This window comes from Uloborus diversus, chromosome 8 (genome assembly GCF_026930045.1).
Source record: "Uloborus diversus isolate 005 chromosome 8, Udiv.v.3.1, whole genome shotgun sequence".
In the NCBI taxonomy this organism is placed as follows: domain Eukaryota; kingdom Metazoa; phylum Arthropoda; class Arachnida; order Araneae; family Uloboridae; genus Uloborus; species Uloborus diversus.
This window is the reverse complement of record NC_072738.1, coordinates 53129684-53153685: the sequence shown is the minus strand read 5'-3', so window position 1 is coordinate 53153685 and position 24002 is coordinate 53129684. Positions and strand designations below refer to the sequence as shown.

General features: G+C 31.7%; 1 protein-coding gene across 1 annotated transcript in view; it reads right to left on the bottom strand.

Moving 5' to 3' along the window:
* The window catches only part of LOC129228369 (low-density lipoprotein receptor-related protein 8-like), a 109778-nt gene that overhangs the window by 42897 nt on the left and 42879 nt on the right, over positions 1-24002 (bottom strand). The window contains exons 8-16 of the mRNA XM_054863047.1: positions 20367-20495; positions 14797-14916; positions 10815-10943; positions 8619-8790; positions 5749-5967; positions 3668-3786; positions 3220-3359; positions 2939-3080; positions 849-992 (exon numbers count right to left, since the gene is read on the bottom strand). Of these exons, the coding sequence (XP_054719022.1) occupies positions 849-992; positions 2939-3080; positions 3220-3359; positions 3668-3786; positions 5749-5967; positions 8619-8790; positions 10815-10943; positions 14797-14916; positions 20367-20495 (1314 nt within the window). The remainder of the gene's footprint in view (positions 1-848; positions 993-2938; positions 3081-3219; positions 3360-3667; positions 3787-5748; positions 5968-8618; positions 8791-10814; positions 10944-14796; positions 14917-20366; positions 20496-24002) is intronic.

Here is a 24002-nt window from a genome sequence, read left to right as displayed (position 1 = left end):
CCCAAGTCACAAACTATCAATTTCAGAAACCCTCCTCTCTGCAAAGCGTAACTTGTTTGTGGGCGGCCTCTATATTAGTGTTTAAGAATAATTTTTAAAAAAGTTAGTTTGGCAGTTGATTTCCCTCAAGCAAAGTCACTGATGGGTCAAAGACACACACAGTGAAAAGAAATTTCCTTTCCAAAGCAGTGGACTCTACCAGACATTCAGATATGGTTTCAAAAGAGTGATCAAAACAATAACCTAGCTGGGGCACTCTAGTAGCATTACTGTCAAGAGAGCACCTTTCAGCTCATGAGGTAAACAATTTCTTCTGAGGGGGAGGGGGGGGGGCTGATTGCAGTCAAATAGGTCTGCATGGGAGGAACTTTAGTGTTGCTTTGTGAGGTCAAGACTAGCTAAAATAACTCAGGGATTGGTATAAGTGAGAAAAGTATGCTAAGAGCCTCAAACGAAAATATAATTTTGAAGAGTAAAACAGAAGCAATTTAATATTCCAAAAAACACTATTTATTCTAATAAAATGCCTAAGGCAAATCGCTCAGAAGAATGTGGGGTCTATATGTAGCTAGGTGTGCAGATTACATTTATTTAACACTTTTAACAAGCAATTGAATATTCTTCATTCAAGTGATTCATACCATTTTGAGAAACAGAATGCAGAACAATGATGTCTGAAAGTCATTGATTTCTATTGCACGCTGTTTACTAAGATTAACAACTTTTATTTATAATCTCTACTAGCATTGATTGAACTATAACATAACAGCATGATTTTTAACACTAAAAACGTTTTTTAAAGAAAATAAAAACCATTCAATCAATCTAGGGGGTGATGAAAATCTTACTTATAATGCAATGCTGCAAGTCACTGGCAAGAACAGATTCATCTGGACATGCACAGGAAAATTTTAAAGAATATACAGAAATTTTTGGTGATGGAAGGCACAAATGAGAACAACCACCATTTCTAGCACCACAATAATTCATTCCTAAAAGGGGAGAAAAAACATGAACAGTCAAACAAAAGTTTCAACAAGGTACAGACATATTGAAATACAAACTTTAAAACAAGAATGGGTGAAGCATTTTCAAGATTGTGTAAAATATGGATAATAGATAACCAAAATTTAAGTTTAAAAATCATTAAAAAAATCTAGGGCTTGAAAGTTATATGGTCTGACATGCCCAGGGCAAGTAAAAAAATTTTCTTCTCACATTTCCAATCAAAGCAAACCCAGTGGCACAACAGCCGACGTTATGAACTGCCACAAGAGGGCGTATTCCTAGCCTACTATTTAAATAAGTAGAATCAGTTCGCTATATGTCACATTAGTTGAAGGGAGTCACCAACCCTCACAATACTGGCAAGAACGAGCAAACGGCCTCATTATCTTCATTCTATTTTAAGTTTTTACATTTGTCTTGTTATTTGTAACCACCGATGAAGCTACAAGCAGTTGATTTTAGCCCATGAGAGCCAAGACCTACTATGCCCATCTCAGTTTTCCTGACCAAAGGTTCTGAGGTGTAAAGCAGATGTTTGTGTTGGGTGGTCAACTGAAGGCATGACCCTCAGGGTTTAGTAACCAAGTGTGCTTGGTACTTATTTTATCGATCCACTGAAGATATGAACGTCTGAATTGACAGTGCCTAACCCAGGAATCAAACAAAAACCTGAGGCATGGAAGTGCAAAGCGCTACCATGGAGCCATTGGACTTCCACATTTCCAATCAGGCATATGAATAATTAATCATGAAATTCTTATGACATACTTTATTGAAAAAAAAAATCAACATCACTCAGGTGTGTGCTATATTAAGACATATGCAGTTCTATTCCTTACTTCATAAATTTGCTTTTCATTTCTTACATGCATATACAGTTTTAACACTTGGACACTATTATTATATCAAATTGACACATTTTTGTGTGGATGCATATAGTGTTTTCTGATTTATTTACACATAAAATAAAAAAAAATCTTAATGCTGTTACATTTTTGAAGTCAATGCTTTATCAATATATCAATATGATTAAGCATCAATGTGATGCTTGAATATTACGACTCAGAACTTTATGCAGATTCAGTTGTAAATTTGAGGCTCTAAAAAAATTTAAAACTAGGTTTATCGGCAGGGAAGCAGATTGAGAAAAAAAAAATTTAATGAATAAATTGCACTATAGAACTTGATGGGGATAAGCTAAAGTATCCTTGGCCAATAACCAACAATGACAAGATGCCAAGAAAGAAAATTTTGCTGTATTGATATTTTAAACTCAGGACACAAAAATTCAAGCTTTTAAATGTTTTCTTAATCCTACTTAAATGATGAATAATGAAAATACATTGACATTAACACAGAATTTCCAACTGTGAAAAATAAGGAAATGGAAACCATTCCTGATTTTTAATGAAGAGAGTGACACTTTGTAAGTTTTATGAATAAAATAATCAAGTAGAGTTATAAACCTTGAGGTTTTTTTTTTAAATGTATAAGGGGGGAGGGGGAGAGAGAGAGAGAAAACTCAACAATTTAATTTTACAAAAAGTTTTTTTTCATCAATAAACTATTTTAAAGAACACCATACTAGGAGAAATTCATCAGAAAATAATGAAACATGTCACACAGTTAGCAGGTGTCAATCCAGGTTTTATTTTTTGGATCCCAATTTTGTGAAAAAGTAAAATACTTTTTTTAATTTTCTTCATTTTTTGTGAAAAAGAAATTGTGAATTTACCCTTTTTTTCATGGGAAAAAGTTACATCAGGTAAAAATTTAAACGTATGAAACAGTTAAAACATACGATACTTTTTTCTCAGAAAAGTCTCTGATATGAGACTTTTATGATTTTTTTTGCTGAAAATCCTGACTTTTCATTACCATAAATAAACAAACAAATAATAAACCAAAAAAATAAAAAGGTATATCTAACCTTGAGGCTGTTTATTTTGATGCATAACACGTACACCCATGGGAGATGCAACTCCAGAAGCAACAACTTCAATATTTTTACCAGAAAATTTATCAGTTTTCAAAATGCTTTCAGATTTCCAGTCAGTCCAATACACCCAATCCTGCACAGAACAAAATGTTTTTTATATACAGTAAGACGACATGTATTACATTAATGTGTGAGATCAAAAGTTTACATGAAAAATGACGAACAATTTTTGTAGGCAGCAAAAACAATTACTACAATAGATAAGTTATTACCTCAAAAACATCCAATGCAAAAGGATGTTTAATATCATTTACTGACATTACAATGACTTGATGATTTGATCCATCAAAATTCACACTGCATAACGAGTGGTACAGGGCATCTGCATAATATAACTTTCGATTTACCAAATCTGCAAAAAAGAAAAGGGAGAAAAAAATATATATATATAAATACATAAACAAAAAGAAAATTAAATAATTATTTCATTTTCAGACTAAATCCTTAGAACTACATTTTTGCACGAGAAAATAATATCTTGCATGACTGAAGAGGTCTTATGGTTTGTATAGTTATTACAATAGCCAAATCTTGTTATTATTCAACAGTATCTTCATAAGCACTCGCACTTTATCTGCAAATTACATGCACAAACGAACTGAGAATAAAAATAAAATAAATGAAAAAGAGAAACTGTAAAATATTTCTGTAAATACTAACCAATTGCAAGTCCATTTGGCCAACGCAAATGTTTTGAAACAATTTCGCTTCTGTATGTTCCATCCATCCCTGCTCTTTCTATCTTTGCAGGTTCACCCCAATCTGCCCAAAACATCCATCTACAAAAACATTTCCATTTTGTTAAATGTACTATTTTCTTTCAACAAACAATGCAGCAAAAACTATTCATATATTAGGAGGACTCAAAAGTAATGGATATTTTTAAAAACAAGTAAATTTTTTTGAAGTTTTTAATTTTAATCAAAAAACCATTTGTTATCAACAACTTTTTGCTTCCTAATGTACAATTTTCAGTTTGGAATCAATAAAAATCTATTGTTTTTTGAGCATTTTGTCTAGAGATGGTATTTTGCGGTGTCATGTTTTTATTTTTTTATTTGTCACATAGCGATCAGAACAATGGGAAACCAGATTGTGCAATGTCGGGTGAGTATGGTAGGTGTCACACCTCTATGAAATTTATTACTTTTTTCCTATGGCTCATTTTGAGCAATTCATATCCATCGTAATAAATCTCACATAATCATGTTTCAGATCTTTTCTCTTGACAATCATGTAAATAAACTCTCCTGACATAGCACCATCTGATGTCCCTTCATTCCAGTCATTCTATGATGAAAAAACTTGAAAATTTGGCTAATATCCAAAATGCATTCCAGATGTTTTGATCCAAATCTAGCTGTATTTTACTGATACAAGGTTTAAAATGTGTTCACTAGATGGTAGAAGGTTGGTTATAATAATTGATTCACAGATCAAAAAAAAGCTTGATAAAAATTCAGGGTTCGAAAAATCAACATTACTTTCTGGTCCGCCTCATACATTAAAGATTAGACACCAATTTTCAAATTAGCAAGCAAAGGAAAGGAACATTTTTTCTCCTTTTTTGATGAAATAAAAGTAACAAATGATAAAGATCAATATGCAGAGCATATTCTTTGTCAAACTTTCAAATGCAAAACATGAAAAAAATTTTTTTTACACCTGTTAGACAAGTAAAAAGTTGCAAAAACCATGATTGAAAAAGCAGTTTGTTATAACTCTGTAAACAAAACTGGTGTGAAAAAACATGTCTGCAATCCTTACTGCTATTTACGCAGTAACAACGTATTTTTTAATTTCATCACTACATGTATTTTGTCAGGAAATATATGAAACTAAACTTTTGGTTTGAACATACCATATTTAAATATCAAAAAGGGGATAAATAATAATAAAGAATATAAAACATAACCCAAAAGAAGGAATATTGTAACACATTTAAATTATTAAAAATGAATAAATAAAGAAAAATAAAAACAACAACACACAACAACTCATTTACTTATAATTTCATGAAAATTATATCACAAATTTCCCATTTTTAGCTCATATAAATAACAGTTCAAAAATAATTAATAACTATAGCAACATGGGCACAATAACTAGTAACTAATTTTTCAAAATTATGTATGCTAATAAAATAAAAATTAATAGTTTTAGTTTCTTTTACGTTAAGCAACTTTCAGTTATAAATATTACTATATGCAAAAAAAAAACATTTGAAACTTTAATGCTAAAAAGTTGTGTTTTAATACATACGTATTTAAAAATTTCTCAGAAAAATACTAGTACTCATTACCAAAAATTACATAGATATACACATTAAAAAAAAAAGAAAGCTAACCAAAAGCTCAAAACAGATAAGTAAAAAGAACAAAAAGCATGCATGTTAAATTTAAGTGCAAGAAAAGTTCGTGTTTCATGCATATCATTTTATGACATATCTAATGATTTAGGGATCAGTAGTTCATATAGATAAAACAACATTTGTCTCTTATATTGCATTCTTTATTTATTTTGCACACAAAAATGAAATTGCAGTCTCAGGGTGTGATAACCGGGCTGTCTAGTATATTGCGTATAGGCTTGGCTTAGGGGCAGTAAATAACCGTTATGTACCCAGCAATATATAAATGTTTCTCAAAGGTAGTCAAGGGAGGGGTTTTACTTATATATTTGCTTAGTAATTAATTTTTACGTGAATTTGAAAGATGTGTATCAGATTAGTGTAAACCTACCCCTCTAGAGGATTCACTACTATAGCACGAGGTTCATCTAAATTTCTTTGAATCAGGGTTTTTCTCATGGATCCATCAAGGCGAACAACACTGATTGTGTTTCGACCAGTGTCTGTCCAGTAAATATTGTGATAAATCCAGTCAACAGCGACTCCATCAGGAGTTTGAATTTGATCATGAACCACTTCTGTCAAAGGATACCCAGTATCCAAAGGCGCACTGAAAAATTAAATGTTTTAAGAAAAAGAAATGTAACAATCAATACATTTTACTGAATATAAACATATAGTATAAGACAGAGATTGTTCATTAATCTCCTTTGATGTAATTTAACATGTTTGTTACCAGGGCTCAATTTCCCAATAGGCAGAGTAGGCAGCTGCTTAGGGCGGCAAAATTTTCAGGGACACGAAATTTTGCTTTAACCATACATTTTCAAAATTAATTTGTTACTCTTGAAAGTAAAATATTAGCATTCTTTCATTTTCCACAGAGTCAATTTTTTCTTGTAATTTAAAAATGTTTGCTGTCACACATGTTATGAAAATCAAAGTTTTCCAATTATGGTAATAGATCGGCGTAAAACAGTAATTGAAGACGAAGAGCGGGTGTCGATTTCAAAAAGTGTCGTTGCTTTTGAGCCAAAAGTAGCAATAAGATTGTAGTTTGACAAAGACTTTTAGACAAAGACTTTTAGTGCTATACTAAATTTTATTCAGTACTTGTTTCTTGAGTGATTGACGTTCATTTTCGTTTTTACATTATTAATATTTAAAAATTGTTTTTTGTTGTTAAGTCTTGGAGGCAAATGAAAATAAGAGACGAGCGAAAAAGTTTGAATGATCTTAAATAAAGGAAACATGCTATAAATTAAAAACCGAAGAAAGAAAAGAAGTCTTTGAAAAATTTTAAACGTGATATATTTTTTTTTCTCAAATGGGCAGGAAACTTATGACTCTTTGCAATGTAATCCAGTTACAATTTATTAATGAAATCCCATCGAACAGTGAGGGGTGGTAAGAGCACAAGTGAGTAAGCGAAATAACAGAGGAAATTATTCAAATTGTTGATTTGTTGTTGGAGGGGAAAAGGATCAAGATGCTGCTAAAACAATGATGACAAAAAAAGTATCATTAAAAAACAATTTTAAAAATTTAAGAAAAGAAAAAGAATCTCTGTAATGCAATATTATTTCTGAATTTGCTGAATCCTCAGTTAATTTGCCGAATAAGGAACATTTTGGGAGGTCTGTGACCTCCAATCGAGGTGCCCCTGATTGGATGTCATCATTTTTTCATAAGGTTGAAAGTTTAAATTTTGGGAACACTTTTGGGTCATTTTTACGTGAAGGAAATTTTGCTTATTTTAGGGGGGAGGGGGCAACTGATTCCAAATCTACCTAAAGGCTTTATGGAGCTACATTCAGTTCTGTTTGTTAGCAATAAATTGTCCTTCATGCCAGTCTATGCAGAGATACCTTATATACAATTCCAATTAAAGAGGACGAACTTTCTTGTTTTCATGTGATATTACATGATTAGTAATTAATGTTAAATACACAATATTTTTTTAAAATGAATTTCACTAAAAATATTAGGCTGTATCTTTGTGCCTGAAGCACAGTTTTAAAAAACTACAATGGCTGCTGGTTAATTGACTCAACCGCTTTAATAAAATCAAGTTACGAAAAATAGAACAAAATCCAGATTCATATAAGCGGCGGTTACTGTGTACTCAAATATTAACTTTCTTAAGTCCTAATATTACCAAGTATTTCTTAGGCACAATAACAAGTTCACAATCTAATAACTTATAACATGAAAATATTAACTCAGTAATGGCTTATGCCAAGTTAAGCAAATGCATTTTTAGCTAATAAATGTAACTCCAATTGAGTTGTTTGAAAAGCTGATGTGCTCCAAAGTTAGTTAAAAGTCATGCAGAAGTAGACATGTACTTCAGAGATTTTTGTAGGAGAAGCAAAACAAATGCTGAGATATGAGGTTCCAGTTTACTGTTATTGGAAATGCTGTAGTCAAATATTCTTAGTCTATTAATTCTAAATTTAACAATAGGAATTTATTAACAATTCTTAGTTAATAAATTCTTAATTGTAAACAGCTATTAACATTTTTGGACAATAGAGCTTTAATTTTGTACGGCTATTTTAACACAAGCTATTATTTCACCAGCAAATTACATAGCTCATTTAAAGCACATGATTGATGGAACATTGCCAGATATCAGATCTTATTACTTAAAGTGAAGGTGTTACTTCCCACTTAATAGGGGAAATTTTGATCCACTTATACATATGTTTATTTTAATAGAAATCATTATTAGCATTGATAGATGCAAAAATTAATTTGAATATAGGGTAAAAGTACTGGAAATGAGGTTTTTACCTGTTTTTTTTTCTAAACAAAAACACTATTATCTCTCATTTATACTTTCACCTGACCTGTAACTTAAAACAACACTTAAGTACTCATAATATCACTAAAAAAAGAAAAAAAAAAGGGCTTTGAAAAAAAAAATTAAATTTTTGCTTAAATTGTGTAAAACAAAACTATATGATTTTGCATATTATGAGAAAGAACAAAAAATGCTGTAAATGACACTCATTTCATGTCGGTAGCTCAATTAGAAAATATTTTTGAGCAATTCAAACAATTGCAATCCCTTGGTTTTAGAACTTTTTTTACAAATTTCAATCAAGACTGAATACACATACTTCTATGAAATTCAATTTAATAAGTAGAAAAAAATCATAATGCACCTGATTTAAATTTCAAGAAAATAGGAGATGAAGCATAAATACTGAGGTTAATTAACCTGGATAATAATTTCATTGTACTATAAACACATACCTGTATATTTTCTCTTCCAAAACATCAGTCCATACAAGAAGATTTTTATAATAGTCAAAATCTACGGCAACAGCACTACGGAGTCCACTGACCGCTAAAGTATATTCTGAATCTTCTAAACTTATCTTTCGAATGTCTCTTCGATTAGCAAAAAGCAACTCTCCATGGCCTTCTAAAAAAGACATTAGATTTTACTTTTATGATATATCTGGCTCAGTGGTTGGAACAACTACATTTTTTTTGTAGCGAACTACAACTACAACTACTTTGTTACAAATGTAGTTAACTACAACTACAACTACTTTTTTCAAAATGTAGCAACTACAAACTACTTTTGAAATGTAGTCGCTACTTCGCTACTTTCTAAAAAATAAGTAAGTAAAAAGCATACACAAGAGGTTGGCCCTCAAAAAATGGAAGTCAATTTTTCAAGTAGCATACACTCTTGTTTTTTTCCTCGTGTCAAAACAATCGTGAAAAAAAGTTTCATATAATTTGCACAACGGCAACCCGTGCCGACTTGCACCTGAAAGTGTAAAACAGTACTTGTATGCTAGGCCAAATCGAAAAAAAAAAAAAAAAAATAGAAACTCGAAATTTCTGTTGATAAAACGTTGCCCCCCTGTACCCAACACCCTACATGTACCACAAGAACATTTACTCATATTAAACATTTAGATATGACATGCTTGACCTAAAATTTTTAATTTTATTTAAAAAATTAATTTTTTTTCAGTTATCTTTTAAAAAATTGCGTATAAATTTAAATAGAATATCAAGTTCAAAACTTACTGGTGAACATTTACAGATCAACAATTACAAACGAATAATAAAAAATAATATATTTTAAATGAAAAATTTAACTCAACCTGGAAAAAATCCATACCTTTGAGTACTATGTGAGAAACTTAAAAATTGCAGGAAAACAAAAATTTCTATTTAACGATAATTACCTACTTTTTTACTTTACTGCTTATATTTTTCAACTTGATAACTTCGTAAAATTTTACATTACTGAAAATATGTATCAAAAGCTTAATTTTTTGAAGAAAATTATAAATGTTAGGCCACGTGTGGGATATCTAAATGGTTTTTAATTTGAATAAATGTTTTTGTGGTGCATATGTGGGGTATAGGAGCAAAGTTTTATCAACAAAAATTTTGAGTTTCTAAAAAAACATTTTATTTTAATTTGGCCTAGCATTACACAAGTGCTGGTTCACACTTTCAGACATAATCGGCACTTGTTGCCATTTAAAATATAAGAGAGTGTGCGACTTGAAAAATCAACTTTCGATTTTTTTTGGGGGGAGGGGGGGACACCCTAATACACACACACACACCGTAGGAGGATTGAACAAAAAAAGATTGATAAATTAGCTTATCAGAAAACACTTAAGAAAAATTTCCGTTGTCATACTCTCATACACTGTAATGCTCGTATTTATTGTAAGCACTCCAGAGCAGTTCAATTTCATCCTTCTCTATAACATTTTCAGTAGCTTCTTTTTATTTGGTGAATACTGTTGAAAATTTAAGCCTTGCTAAAATATTTTTGTTTTTCAATCTTCGGTCTGTTTATGTAAAATTCACCAAATTTTCAACTCGCGAATTCACCGACATCTTCATTTTTACGAAAATAAGTGCTTTTTTCTTTTAAATATTGGTGAAATATGGAAATTTAAGCGTCAAACTACTGGCGTCAAAATGAAATGAATGAGGTCAGTTCGTATTTTTATGAGTCTTATTTCTCATTGCATCCGCTGATGTACTTGTGTAAAATTTGCACCAGTCAAATTCGTGTGAACCTTGATTTTTTTTTCTCAGTTTATTTGAAAGTAGTTTCCAGAAATCGCTACAAACTACTATTTTTTTGCAGTTAACTACTCACTACACTACTCTTTTAAAAAAGTAATGCGCTACATACACTACAAACTTCTCAAAAATGTAGCTACTACAGTAGCGTCGCTACTTGTAGTGCGCTACTTCCAACCACTGATCTGGCTTAATTTCATTATTTGCATGAAGAACACCAATTTTTTAATGTTATGTTTCTACCATAATAATCTTTAGATGACAAATCTGTTACAAAGCAGTAAATGTAGAAACAAAGCAATTTATTTACTTTAAAATAATACTTTTTTGCTGAAAAAAATATTCAAAATCAAAAGGCTTGAAAAAATATTTATTCATTACCTTTAGCTTTACATAATCTGTGATTGGAAGGTTCTATGCTATATCCTTCAACACAAGAACATTTGTAACTTCCCTTAGTGTTATTACAAAGTTGTGAGCAAGAGCCAGGTATTTGACATTCATCAATATCTAAAGTGAAATGTTCATATTTAAAATTGAACTATCAAAATAACAGGAAACTTTAGAAAATATGAAAATCTTTTCTAAATTCATTAAATAATATGTTTTTAATGACAATTCAGTGAAAAAAACATTTAAAAACACTTTTAGCATTTAATATTGCTACAATAGAATAATAACCATTTAGTTTGTGGCATAGACCATGCTTTGCTTTGATTTGTCTTTTTTTAGCAATGAATGGCAAAAACTTCATTAAGATTCCTCCCCCCTCCCTCTCCCCACTCCTTTTAGTTATATATTTTTTTTTTACACCAGCAAACTGTATTTCCATTATTTATTCTTGTTCAACTATATGCGTTAAAAAACACTATTACAAGTCTATTAAGTGATGTTTAGATAAGAACCACATTTTCAATGAAAAATATGCAATATGGCCATGCTTAGCATGCCCTGCCCACCCCTTAAGAGTAATGACACACCTACCTCAAATGTTAGAGTACCCCCAAAAATAAGATCTTTCGCCTAAAAAGTGAAAAAGTGATTGGAGCAGTGTTCAAACAACGTCATAGTTTCGATTTCGCAGTCGAAGCCATGGACCAATGGAGGGCACCCCTGGATAAGGAGTCAGCACTGCACAGAGTTTTATCTGATGTAAAAACTGTCTGGCATGCTAATGCTCTAATGACTATTCTGAGAATCATAAAGTACCCCTTTTCCATTGAAAACTATCAACTTTCAAGACTAAGCGGCAGTAACAAAAGTGGTTATCATCTTCTTTACTAATAACTAGCAGTACACGCACAGCGATGCCCGTGCTAAAAATTTAATGGAAGTCCTTTGAATAAAGAAACTTGATGCCCCTTTCCCCTCTAATGTGAAATGATCATTTTTCTTTGTATAAAATGCATACACACCTTTTCAAAAAAAAAAAAAAAACTATTTAAGTTTCTTTGGAATTTAAAACTTTTCGTCAAATCATTAAATTAGATTTACAGTTGTTTTAAAACTCTATTTAGCGAGTGAAGCGGTTTTTACTACAGCCAAGTTTAAATCCGGGATCAAAAAAAAAAAAAAAAAATTGTTTTCAAAATGAATTGAAGAACACGGGGCAGTCCAATTTCCACGAGGAACTGCTATGGAACTTGTTATCCGTTGAGATCAGAATCTTGTCGGTGACACAGTCTGCCCAGAACCTCATTTCGATCGAACTTGGCTACTCTTCACATTGATATTTTGTTTGGATATCATAAAGTTTTGAAAGCTAAATCATAGCTTTCAAAACTTTTGGCTGACCGGAAGGAAACAAAGAGTAGTTGTAAGGGGAAATTATTCTAATTGGAGTGAGGTCTTAAGCGGGGTTCCTCAAGGATCAGTGTTAGGGCCTGTTTTGTTCATTGTCTTTATGAACGATATTCACAAAAATATTTCTGGGAACATGAATTGTTTTGCTGATGATGTCAAAGTTATGGGGACTGTAGAAAATGAAGAACAAGCAAATCAGCTGCAAGAGGATCTAGATCATATTACGGAGTGGGCTGATAAATGGGGTATGGCTGTTAATGTTGGGAAATGTCAAGTGCTACATTTAGGGCATGGAAATAAGTGTACAAGTTATTATTTGCAAGGTTCAGTCATTAGTCAGGCAGACAAAGTTACTGATCTGGGGGTCATAATAAGTCAGGATTTAAAGTTTAGCCAACAGTGCAGCATTGCTAGCAACAAAGCCAATAAGATGCTTGGGCTTATCAATAGATCTATTTCAAATAAATCTAAAGAAGTTCTTCTGCCCTTATATAGAAGTTTGGTAAGACCCTATTTGGAGTATGCTGTTCAGTTTTGGTCTCCTTATCTTAAGAAAGACATTAATGTATTGGAAAGGGTTCAAAGGCGGGCTACAAGGCTAATAAGTGGACTTTCCCACTTAGATTATGGTTCCAGGCTTAGAAGGCTAAAAATGTACAGTCTTGAGCAAAGAAGAGACCGAGGGGACATGATTCAGCTGTTTAAATTTATTAAAACGAAAGATGTTACGGGGCTAAAGTTTAGCACTGAAAACAGGACAAGGGGTCATTGTTTTAAGCTATTTAAATCTCAGGCTAACATGGATATTAGGAAAAATTATTATTTTAGCAGGGTAGTGGAACCTTAGAACAGCTTACCGGAAGAGGTGGTAATGAGCAAAGGAGTAGACAGTTTTAAGAGGGCCATTGATCTTCACTGGGGATTGTAAATTGACTAGGACCAGTCTAGCTGGGCCCAGAGCCTGTTGCTGGTCGTCACTTTTGTACTTGTATTTGTATTTGTATAGTAATGTTCTTCTTTAGAATTAAATGTAAAAACGGGTGCAAATACAACTTCCACCCCCCCCCCTGCTTTTACGATGCACTACTGGTTTCTTTTCATTAGTAATTTTGAAGATATTTCGATAACTGGGGGGTTTGGCGCTATCCTCAATTATGGGCTATAATTGTTTGCTTCTATCACTATCAGCAAGGCCATGGCTGAAGTACAGTAGCCCTTGGTCTTTGGCGTCCACAAATTTGGCGACAAATGGGAAAATTGCTAAGACTCCTAGTTTCTAAACTCTTCCCGCAATTTCTACATTGTCTGGGGGAATTATCATAACGTTGATCGTAAAATATGCAGAATTGGCGAAAACATTTCCCCCTTGCTTATAATACCGTGGCGCAAAAATTTTGGACCTTTAAGAAATTAAAATGAAGCGAAGCTAAAAAACATAACCATGGCAATGCGAAACAAAACATCAGTAATTTTAATGGAGATTAGATTTATTCAAACTTTATTTTTAATGGCTTGTAACTTTTTTTCCTTTGGAGATAGAAGGTTATTTTTTCGACCATAGGTCGAGATATTTCTGGAGTAAAAAATGTCGCTTTTTCCAACGGTGTCAAAAAGAAAACTATGGGACAATTCCTTCACTTTTTATTGATAGATTCAATGAAGAAAGTATTGCCAAAATTTCAGTTAAGCGTAAAAAAGTTCGAGAGAAAAACGCAAATTGCTCCCGTCGTAATGAAGTTAGAGCATTGAAACAAATTTCTTAGAACGCGGAAAATTCTACCCTTTTCAACTATGTAAAATATTAATATGTGCAAGTAATTTTTCACCTCTTTAATAGCCAATAAAAGACAATTTACGTGAAATTTGGGCTTAAATTGGAATAAAAAAAGAACTATTCATCGGATTTTTTTCGAATTATAGCCTATGTTACTCAGTAAGAAGGCACCTTTCATACAGTGAAAGAATTTTTCAAATAGTTGCAATAGTTCCGGAGATTACCTCGAACATATAAACACACAAAAATCTGCCCTCTCTTTATAATATTAGTAAAGATAAAGCTGAAAGTCTCTCTCAACGGAGGATGTCTGGATCTCTGTGAGCGGTCCGCTCGGCCGATTTTCATGAGATTTGGCACAAAGTTAGTTTGTAGCATGGGGCTGTGCACCTCGAAGCGATTTTTTGAAAATTCGATGTGGTTCCTTTTCTATTTCAATTTTAAGAACAAAATTATCATAAGATGGACGAGTAAATTACAAAATTATCATAACGTGGAACCGTAACATGGGTACAAGCCAATTGGCGAGAAAATTCACCATACATTATTTGTAAATATACAGGCGAACCAAAAGACCTTTTAATTTTTCTATTACGGGCAAAGCCGTGCGGGTACTACTAGTTCATAATATTGATGAAGTTAACTTTTAGTGACCTCTAACTTCAAATCAAAGGCATTTTTGATAAACAAGAAAAGTGAACTGTAATGCCCCAAAACTTTATTACTTTTGTAAAATGATTAAATGAAATGTTCATGCTTTAATAAAGAAAAAGTAAAAATAATTACCATCGCAAGTTTGATTATCAGACAGTTTATAACCTGGCAAACACTGACAGTGAAAACCAATTATGTCATCCACACACTGTTGAGAACATCCACCATTGTTGCGAAGACATTCATTGATATCTAAAATGTTGAAGAAAAAATTCCCAATTTTATTGACGTACTATTAAAAATTACAACTTGCAATACAGTTTTGGAAATAACTTTAATAGTTTTCATCTTACATCAGGATTCAATGTTAGTTACATGTTAAAATTCTACTAAGTATCAATAATGAACAATTTTTAATACACATTTTAAAAAATGATACATTAAATACAACCTAATGATTAGATAATTAAATATATGTATATATAGGACTTACTATACATGTATTCAGAGATATAGATAGGGTTTCTTGCAATGGGGGTTAAAACACTCCACCACATTTTTTTTGAAGAGAAATATTCAAAAATAGCAAAGACCAAAATACTGCCGTCCAAACTAAGAAAGTAGTATCTCCCAAACTGAGGATTATGGTAATTTGGTACGTAGACTCCTAGTGGGGTCTAGTTGTGCACCCCTCCTTTTGGTTGCATTTGGGTGTTTCTAAAGGGGTCTTTTGCCCTTTTTTGGGGGGAAATCATTGCTAATTTCGATGTGGTGTCATAATTTGGCGATATATTGCCAGTTTTTTGGTCGCCAACTTGGTGATAAATTTGATGAATTTTTTTTTAAAATCTGGTTTCAATTTGGCCACTGTTGGTGGTATCTAGAGAGTAAACTATTGAATCAGGGCTGTAAAAAAGCCGGCTTTTTTTAAAAAAAGCCAGACCGGCCGGTTTTTATTAAAAAAGCCGGCTTTATTTGGCCTTTTTTAAAAAAAGCCGGTCTTTTTTGGCTTTTTTGCATTACATACTTTACTACTTATACTAATGCCCTCCTTACATTTTAATAGGATAACCAATGTTAATTCAAGTAATAAAGCAATGCTTATGCTGAAAATATGGTGATAAAAAGAATATACAAACAAAAACTGCAAATGATTTCAAATGTCTGAGAGAATCCTTACGCTTTTGTTGCTTACTCTTCCACCTTCAGCATGGAAAAGTGCTTCCATATTGTCGCCTCAGAGCAACAGTAAGACATCTAATCCCAGAAATAACAATATGATATCCTACTGTTGCTCAGAGACGACAATATGACTTTAAACATGTTTATCTTTGATTACAATACAAGAAAGTATGTAGTATAGTGACTCAGAACAAACTGGGAAAATTTAAACTTAAAAAAAAATCAGTTTTCTTAGGAAGACAGTGAAAAAAAAAAAAAAAATGCTTCATTGAAATGTGATAAAAATTTCTCATTTTTTGTCAAATTGTTTCTTTTGAATGATTGTGTTACAGCTTAAAACAACATCTGCATAGTATTTTTTGTGTGTACAGTATTTATTTTTTTAAAGACTATTCTATGTTTTAAAAAAAACATATACTACAAAATAATCAAATGGCACCCTTCTGAATTTAGCAAAAAACCAAGATTAGTAGAAGAAAAGAACTGATGCTTGAAATATTACTAATTTATTAGCTTCAAAATTAAGTGCTATCATATATTAGCTGAATAATTCCAGGACTTCATATCAAAAGCGCGCCTGGGGGAAGGGAGCAGATACAGGTCAGCTGATCTTAAAAACAGGTCACTGCTAAAATGCAGAACTCTTACTTTTTTTATATTCTAAAGTTTAAAAAATAATTTATTTCAAATGAATTTAATTATTTTATTTCCAAGTAGATAAATAGTAATAAAATACATCATTGCTGAATTACTTGCTTTGAATTTGAATGAAATGTTATAAAATGGAAAAAGACACCTTCCCTTTACTTAAACTCTGCTGAAAAGATAAACATTGGAATTGCATTCAGAGGTATGTCAATTGGACAAAGAAACCCATTCTGCACTATTTGTAAGGTGATAAGGAGGGTCATGACCAGTATTCTTTAGTGGTTTCAAGGCAATTCTAGAAACTTACAATTACTCAGAATTCAGCAGAGGCTAGTCAGAAAGAAAGAGTGGATATCAATGGGAATGATCCTCTAGTTTGAGTGACAGGAGCAGTGACATACAAAAGTATTAAAGGTGCAACTAAAGATAAAAACAGGTGGCAGAGTATTATTATCCTGAAAGAATGTTCCTTCCTTGTTCCAGAATTGGGGAGCTGGTGAATGAGCAATAGTCAATGACAATCCTAGTTGAGTAGGAGGGGGGGAGGGGAGGAGAGAAAGATTGCAGAAATAGAGTGAGGAAGGTACTGCTGCATTTTATTCACTTTTGTGTTCAAAATCAACAGGGTTCTGGTTTCTCATCAAACAGGCAAGAACAGAACCATTTCACAAATAAAAGGGGAAGAAGGGTACCTTTCAGGAATGGAAGGGCAGACAGGTCACCCTCCCATCCAAGTCTGGGGGAATAAAAAATTTATCTGACAACTATTGGTTACTGATCTAGTTCCAATAACCAATAAAATAGCACCTCTTAAAAGAATGGAATTGCAGATTGAAAATGGTATCACAATTCTTTTCTGCTTTAAAACCATTTTGAACCTTTGAGTAGCTCAGTTCAAATTTTTAGTGATCACTATTATTTTCCCAAAGTTATAATGGCTTCAGGATGTGGGAGAAAACAAGCTTCAGAATGGAATGAGTTTACTGAATTTGGCACAAAAGTGAAGTGCAAACATTGCGAAACTGTTGTTAGCAAAAGAGCTGTAAGAATAAAAGAACATTTTAAAAAGTGCAAAAGGAATATTGCCTCTAGGACTATTGAAGAAACTGATATTGCAGAGATTGAGCCTCCTACTAAAGTGCCCAGAGTTGAAGAGTGCAATAATGACTGTGCAGAAGTTCCTTCTTCAAGCAAAGAACAAAAGCAGAAATCCATATTTTCTTACGGTGTAGTTACAACAGCATCTCAGAAACAAAATTTGGATAAATCTGTTGCTAGATTTTTTTATGCAAACAACATAGCTTTCAATGTTTCAAGCAATGTAGAATTTAAAAAAATGGTTGAAGATTTAAGACCTGGTTACGTTCCTCCTAACAGGCATCAACTTTCGGGGAAATTACTTGATGAAGCTTGCGATGATATTGAAAACTGCTTAAAGAAAGAACTTGTCGATGAAGCAGCTCTAACTTTAATCCTTGATGGATGGTCAAGTGTAAAAAATGACCCAATTTTTGCCTGCAGTATTCATACCGGAGTTAAATCTTACCTTTTCAAGGCTATGGACTGTGGTTCGGAAAAGAAAACAGCAGAGTTTTGTGCTAATTTTGCGAAGGAAACACTAGAGGAAGTCGAGATCAAGTATAATAAGAAAGTGTTCGCTATTTGTACAGATAATGAAAATAAGATGACTGCTATGGGAAATCAAATTCAGGAAACTCACCAGTCACTTTTGATTTATGGATGCTCAGCACACATGCTAAATCTTTGTGTTAAAGACATCATACCAAATAGTTTAATTAAACATGTCTTAGAAGTGCAAAAATATTTCAGGAATAAGCACAATGCTCATGGGTGGCTAAAGGAGAAAAATGGCTTAATGCCTCAGATACCCAATGACACTAGATGGAATTCACAAGATGAATGTCTAAGAACTTTCATCATTAATTTTCACAAGTATAATGAAATCAGATTAGAGCACTTGGATGAGTTTGATCAGCAGATTGGAAGTATACTGACAAATGTTGGTATCTATACTCAAGGTTTACCTACGTAAGCAACTTGAAATTATTTCAAAAGCAATCAATGAACTTCAAAGCGACAACGCTACTTTATCGAAAGCAGTGGAGACATGGTTGAATGTTATAGGAGACTCATCTTTAGAAAGCCATGAAGCAAAAATTAGAAAAAGATTTAATCAACACATTGAGCCGTTTCATCTGCTAGCTCACATGACAGATCCCAAATACTTTGGCAAGCGATTGACAAATCTACAGGAAAATGAAGCGGAAATGTGGCTTGCAGAAAAGTACCCTCAATTTCTACCCGGTGTACTAAAATTCAAGATAAAAGATTCCGAAACCTATTCACCATTACTTTTTTCTGAAAACGTTATCGAACAATTTCCAGCAAGAAAATGGTGGAATTTAGTAAAAATCAAGGCTTCAAAAACCAAGAGTTCAATATCTGATGATTTTTGTGATTTTTTTATAAAATTACATAGTTGTCCTCCATCTTCTGCATCCATTGAGAGGATTTTCTCAAATTATGGCTTTATTTGGAGCAAAGTCAGAAACAGCTTAGGTGCAGAAAAAGCCGAAAAATTAGTGAAAGTGTACCGATATTTAAAGGCTCAACCAAATGATTGGTAATTTATTTAATACAGCAGCAGTCGTATGTGATCTTTTATATACATAGTGAAACATTCCTTTATAATAATTTAAATTGTATCAAAAAGGATCATGTCCCTAATAAATAAGTTTTTTTTCTCTATTTTTGTGATGTAGCAAAATTTTAATGTGTTGGTGGTTTACTGTTTGGGTGATTAAACAAAAGCAGAAAAAAAGGTAAGAGTATACTGTTATTTAAAAACTGAACCAAATGACTGGTACTAAAAGCAGCAGTGTTTTGTGATCTTTTGAATACTTGAACTGAAAATAATTTCTAATCATTTAAATTCCATTCAATAATTTCATAATATAGAGCAATAGTTTGTTTTGTTATGTTTTTTTTTTTTGTACTGCACATTGTTATCTAACTGTCTAATTTTTAACCATTTTATTAAAAGAGTAGTAATTGCATTAATGATATATAATTTTCATTTTGATTAAATCACACTAAAAATACCAAAAAGTATTTTTTCTAAAAAAGCCGGCTTTTTTAATAAAAGCCGGCCTTTTTAAAGTGGTTTAAACCAAAAAAAGCCGGCCGGCTTTTTTTGGCCCGGCTAAAATCCGACAGCCCTGTATTGAATCACATTAAAATTGCCAATAATGGGGAAATGATATTAAATTCGAGTAAAAGGAAGTCATGTGATGCAGAAATCAGCTCGTTTAATATTGGAAAGTGGACATACTGCAATGTGTATAATGTTTTTCTTTGTATTTCACTGCTTTCTAGTTTTGAAGGGTAACACATATCACCATACTAAAACCAGAAAGTGAGTTAATTACAAATAGGCAAAAAATAGAGGTACTGCTTTTTAGCTTACAATGGTAGATCAGTGATTAATTTATAAAAAACTAATTTTCTAAAGATGAAAGGGAAGGGGGGGGTAAGAAAAAACCTCGCACTATTTTGCATTTTAACATTCAGAATGTCCTACAATATCTCTGTATAAGTTCACGATCAAAATTTTAAAATTGTTTCGATATATTCAGATTAAACCAAGGCTTCTAATGCATGATTTTTACTATCAATTAATTACTAGATTTTAAAAGTTATAATTATAATAAATGAAAGAAAATTTTGAAATGCTATGCAGAATTATTTTTCAATTTCATTAAAATCTTCAGATACAAAAAATTTCACATGGATGATATTTTCTGAAGCCAAAAAAAGTTTCTAGAAATATTAAAAAAAAAAAAAAAACTTACAACAACTTTGAGGTTCGTCTTCCCAATTTCCACAATCATTTTTTCCATTGCAGACTAAATTTTTTGTTATACAAGAGATGCCTCCACAGTCAAAATGTGTAGTAGAGTTGCATGAATTTGGGGCCAAAACTAGAATTCATTAGGTGAATTAGAAGATAATAATAATACACATTCTTATGCACATTTCAAAAGCATTTCAAATTTATAAAACATTGTTAATATTTATTTGGTGTAAACTTTCCAGTTAGAAGCAATAAAACATATTTAATATGAAAAAAAATATGCATTTTTTTAAATTAAAAAAACATTGTACAGTAGACTCTCATTTTATGCGGGGGTTACGTTCCACGAAAATGCCGAGTAAATCGAAACCACGCATATAGAGATCTAATACTAGTCTTTAACACTAGTATTAGATCTCTATTTCGCATAGCTGCCAACCTCAAGATACAAAAAATAGGAGCACTTAAGGGAAAAAATAGGAGCACTGAGAGTTAAAATAGGAGCATGAAATCATGGCCTGCGCTAAACCTTCCTTCTGTACCATAAATTTCCATAAATTCTAAGCACTTTTTAAATGCTTTTCTGAATTTTCATGTTAGATTTTCAACAAAACTACAACCAAGTTTAAAACAAAATTACTTTCCATTTAAAAAGTAACATTACATAGATACATATTGAAAAGTTCAAAAAAAAAAAAAAAAAATGATTACTGTTTGATTTAATAAAATTGCAATCTTTTTTTTAAAATATGCTTGTATTTATATCCTACATACATAAGAACATATTGAAGATTAAAGAACACAATTATTTCTTATACTTCGAAGTAAAACAACTTCATAGTAAAGGTCAAGACACTGAAACTTTGAAAGTGGCCACTAGACTCCAAAAACTTAGTGGCCACGAATATCACCAAGTTTTGAAATATAAACTGGAGTGGAGGAGGCAGTTTTTACAACTTCCCTAAAAAAAAAATAGATGAATAGGATTTAAAGAGAGATATTCAATACTTTTTTTGCACATGGAAAATTTAAGTTAAAATAGGTTTCTGATTTATTTAAAAAAATAATAATAAAAAAAAAAAATTTTAAATAAATAAATGAGAAGTCAGCAGGAACCTTCAATTTAAATGAAATAGTTTCAGTTTATAGCAAAGCCTACAAGGCAATGAGGATCAAATAGATAAAATTTCCCCTTCAAGAAAATTATTTAAAAAAAAAACATAACTTTTTGCCTTTTGTTATTTTTAATAGTTTGCATTGAGACAAACAACTAATTCTGTTTTCGGGAACTTAGGTTATTAATAGTCTTGTCTACTTCATGTTGCAAATGACCAAACATGGCAACAACGCGAAAAATTCAATACAATAGATTTTTGAGTTTGTTGCATTAAAAGCAATTATAAATAATTAATGAGCCTTAAAAAACTAAAATTTAGACGAAATAGCAAGTTTTTATCACATTAGAGTCTAAACCAATGAGGATAAAATAATATTCTGAAGAAAAAATTATTTTGCATTTTTCAAGAAAAAAATTTAGAATTTTTCGAAAAAAAAAAAGGCCTATTTTGCATTATTTTCAATAGTTTGCATTGCAATAAGCAACTAATTCCGATTTTGAAAACTTGGCCACTTAAGTCTTGTGTACTAAAATCTTGCAAATGACCAAATATGGCGACTAAGTCAAAAATTCAGATATAAAATTTTGAATTTCTTGCATGAAAAGCAATTATAAATAATTAATGACCCTTAAAAAACTAAAATTTAGACGAAATAGCGAGTTTTTAGCATATTAGAGTCTAAACCAATGAGGATAAAATAATATTCTGAAGAAAAAATTTTGCATTTTTCAAGAAAAAAATTTAGAATTTTTCGAAAAAAAAAAAAAACTAGCCCATTTTGCATTATTTTCAATTCATTGCAATAAACATCTAATTCCGATTTTGAAAACTTGGCCACTTAAGAGTCTTGTGTACTAAAATCTCGCAAATGACCAAATATGGCGACTAAGTCAAAAATTCAGAAATAAAATTTTGAATTTATTGCATGAAAATAATTTAAAAATAAAAAATCCCCATGAAACTACAATTTAATTGCGAATTTTTAGCACATTCATGTCTAAAGCAATAAGGATAAAATGAAATTTTAAATGGTATAACTGCTTTCATATTTCTCAATAAAATTATTTAAAATAACCAAAAAAAAAAAAACATTTTGCAGCACATTTTGCTTTTTTCATTAGTTTGCGGTTAAAAGAAACACCCAATTCTGCTTTGTCTTTGAAAACGAAGGCGCTTAAGCATCGTCTACTAACTTCCATCTTGTGAATGACCAAACATGGCGGCTACGTTTTACACGTAGCTGAAATGCTCGATGAAAAAACGACGATCAGAAACCAACGCTCCCCCTCAGTGTTTATCCTGACACTAAGCTTCCAAAGCATCAAATTGTCTTCACTTTTCTTGAGTTTGTGCACAATTCCTGCCTTCGAGGATAGGGAAATTTCTTCTTTTTCCTCAAAAATCGAAAAGTGTACAAACAAAGTCAAAAAAACGGAGTTTTTTGGAAAAAATCGGATTTTCGGAGTACGCAATAAAAATCGGAGAAACTCCGGGAAAAACGGAGCACTTGGCAGCTATGGTGTTAAAACAGGGGTTTGGTTCTATAGATAACAAAGTACTTCATTCTAGTGATAACTAATTGTATAATAAGTTTAATGTGTACTTACATCGACTTTTATGCACAACATGCATAAAGAAAGTAACATAAATTAATTTCGTGTTCTGTTTATAAAGAGGAGCTGGCTATGAGTTTTTTGGCAATCATTAAGAATTTTTCCTCTGTAATTTTTTGCAGAGCATTAACACATCCATGATTGCTTGCGTCATTTCCATGATAGAATCCTTCTTCACTAACAAATCAGAAAGATCATTTTTATTGTCCAGGAATGGCTCAAAATTTTCAATGAGTTTTGGTTATGCATCATCGATGTCGGTATCCTAGTCGGTTTTGGCCTCCTTTGTCACTCCTAAAAGCTCTTCTTCTAGTGAGTTTTGAACTGTGTGAGTTTAATTACTTTACTTTTGGAAAGAACTCTGGAACCTATCGCATAAAATGTCTCCAGTGGTCCTAGCTCGATTATTAGCACGCCAAAATACCGCTGATTGCGAGTAATCTGCAATCTTTAGGAGTTTGGATTTTGAAAGAGGGGAAAATTTTATCTGTTTGCATTGCTGCATCCGCGTAAAACTGAAACTCATCCGTGTAAAATTAAAAAAAAAGTGTCAAATCTTAAAATGCGTAAAATAAATGCGAGTAAAACGAGAATCTACTGTAATACTACAATTGCTTTGCAGAAAGTGGAATAGTTTCCAAAGACAAATAACTATAAAAGCCAATAAATCATATTTAAATGATGCTTTTGTTTTTATGAAAATTATATTTTAGCAATGTGGCATTACATTTGTATGGAATCTGCTATATATCCCTTTAGTAAAACAAAATTGTGCACTTTTACTAAATTTCAACTTTTAAACTGAATGATTACTTTTTCTACGAATTAGTCAAATTTTCTTCAAAATACAAATTCTTTTCTTTATATTTAAAAAAAAGTGAGAAAAGAAAAAAGGAAATGATT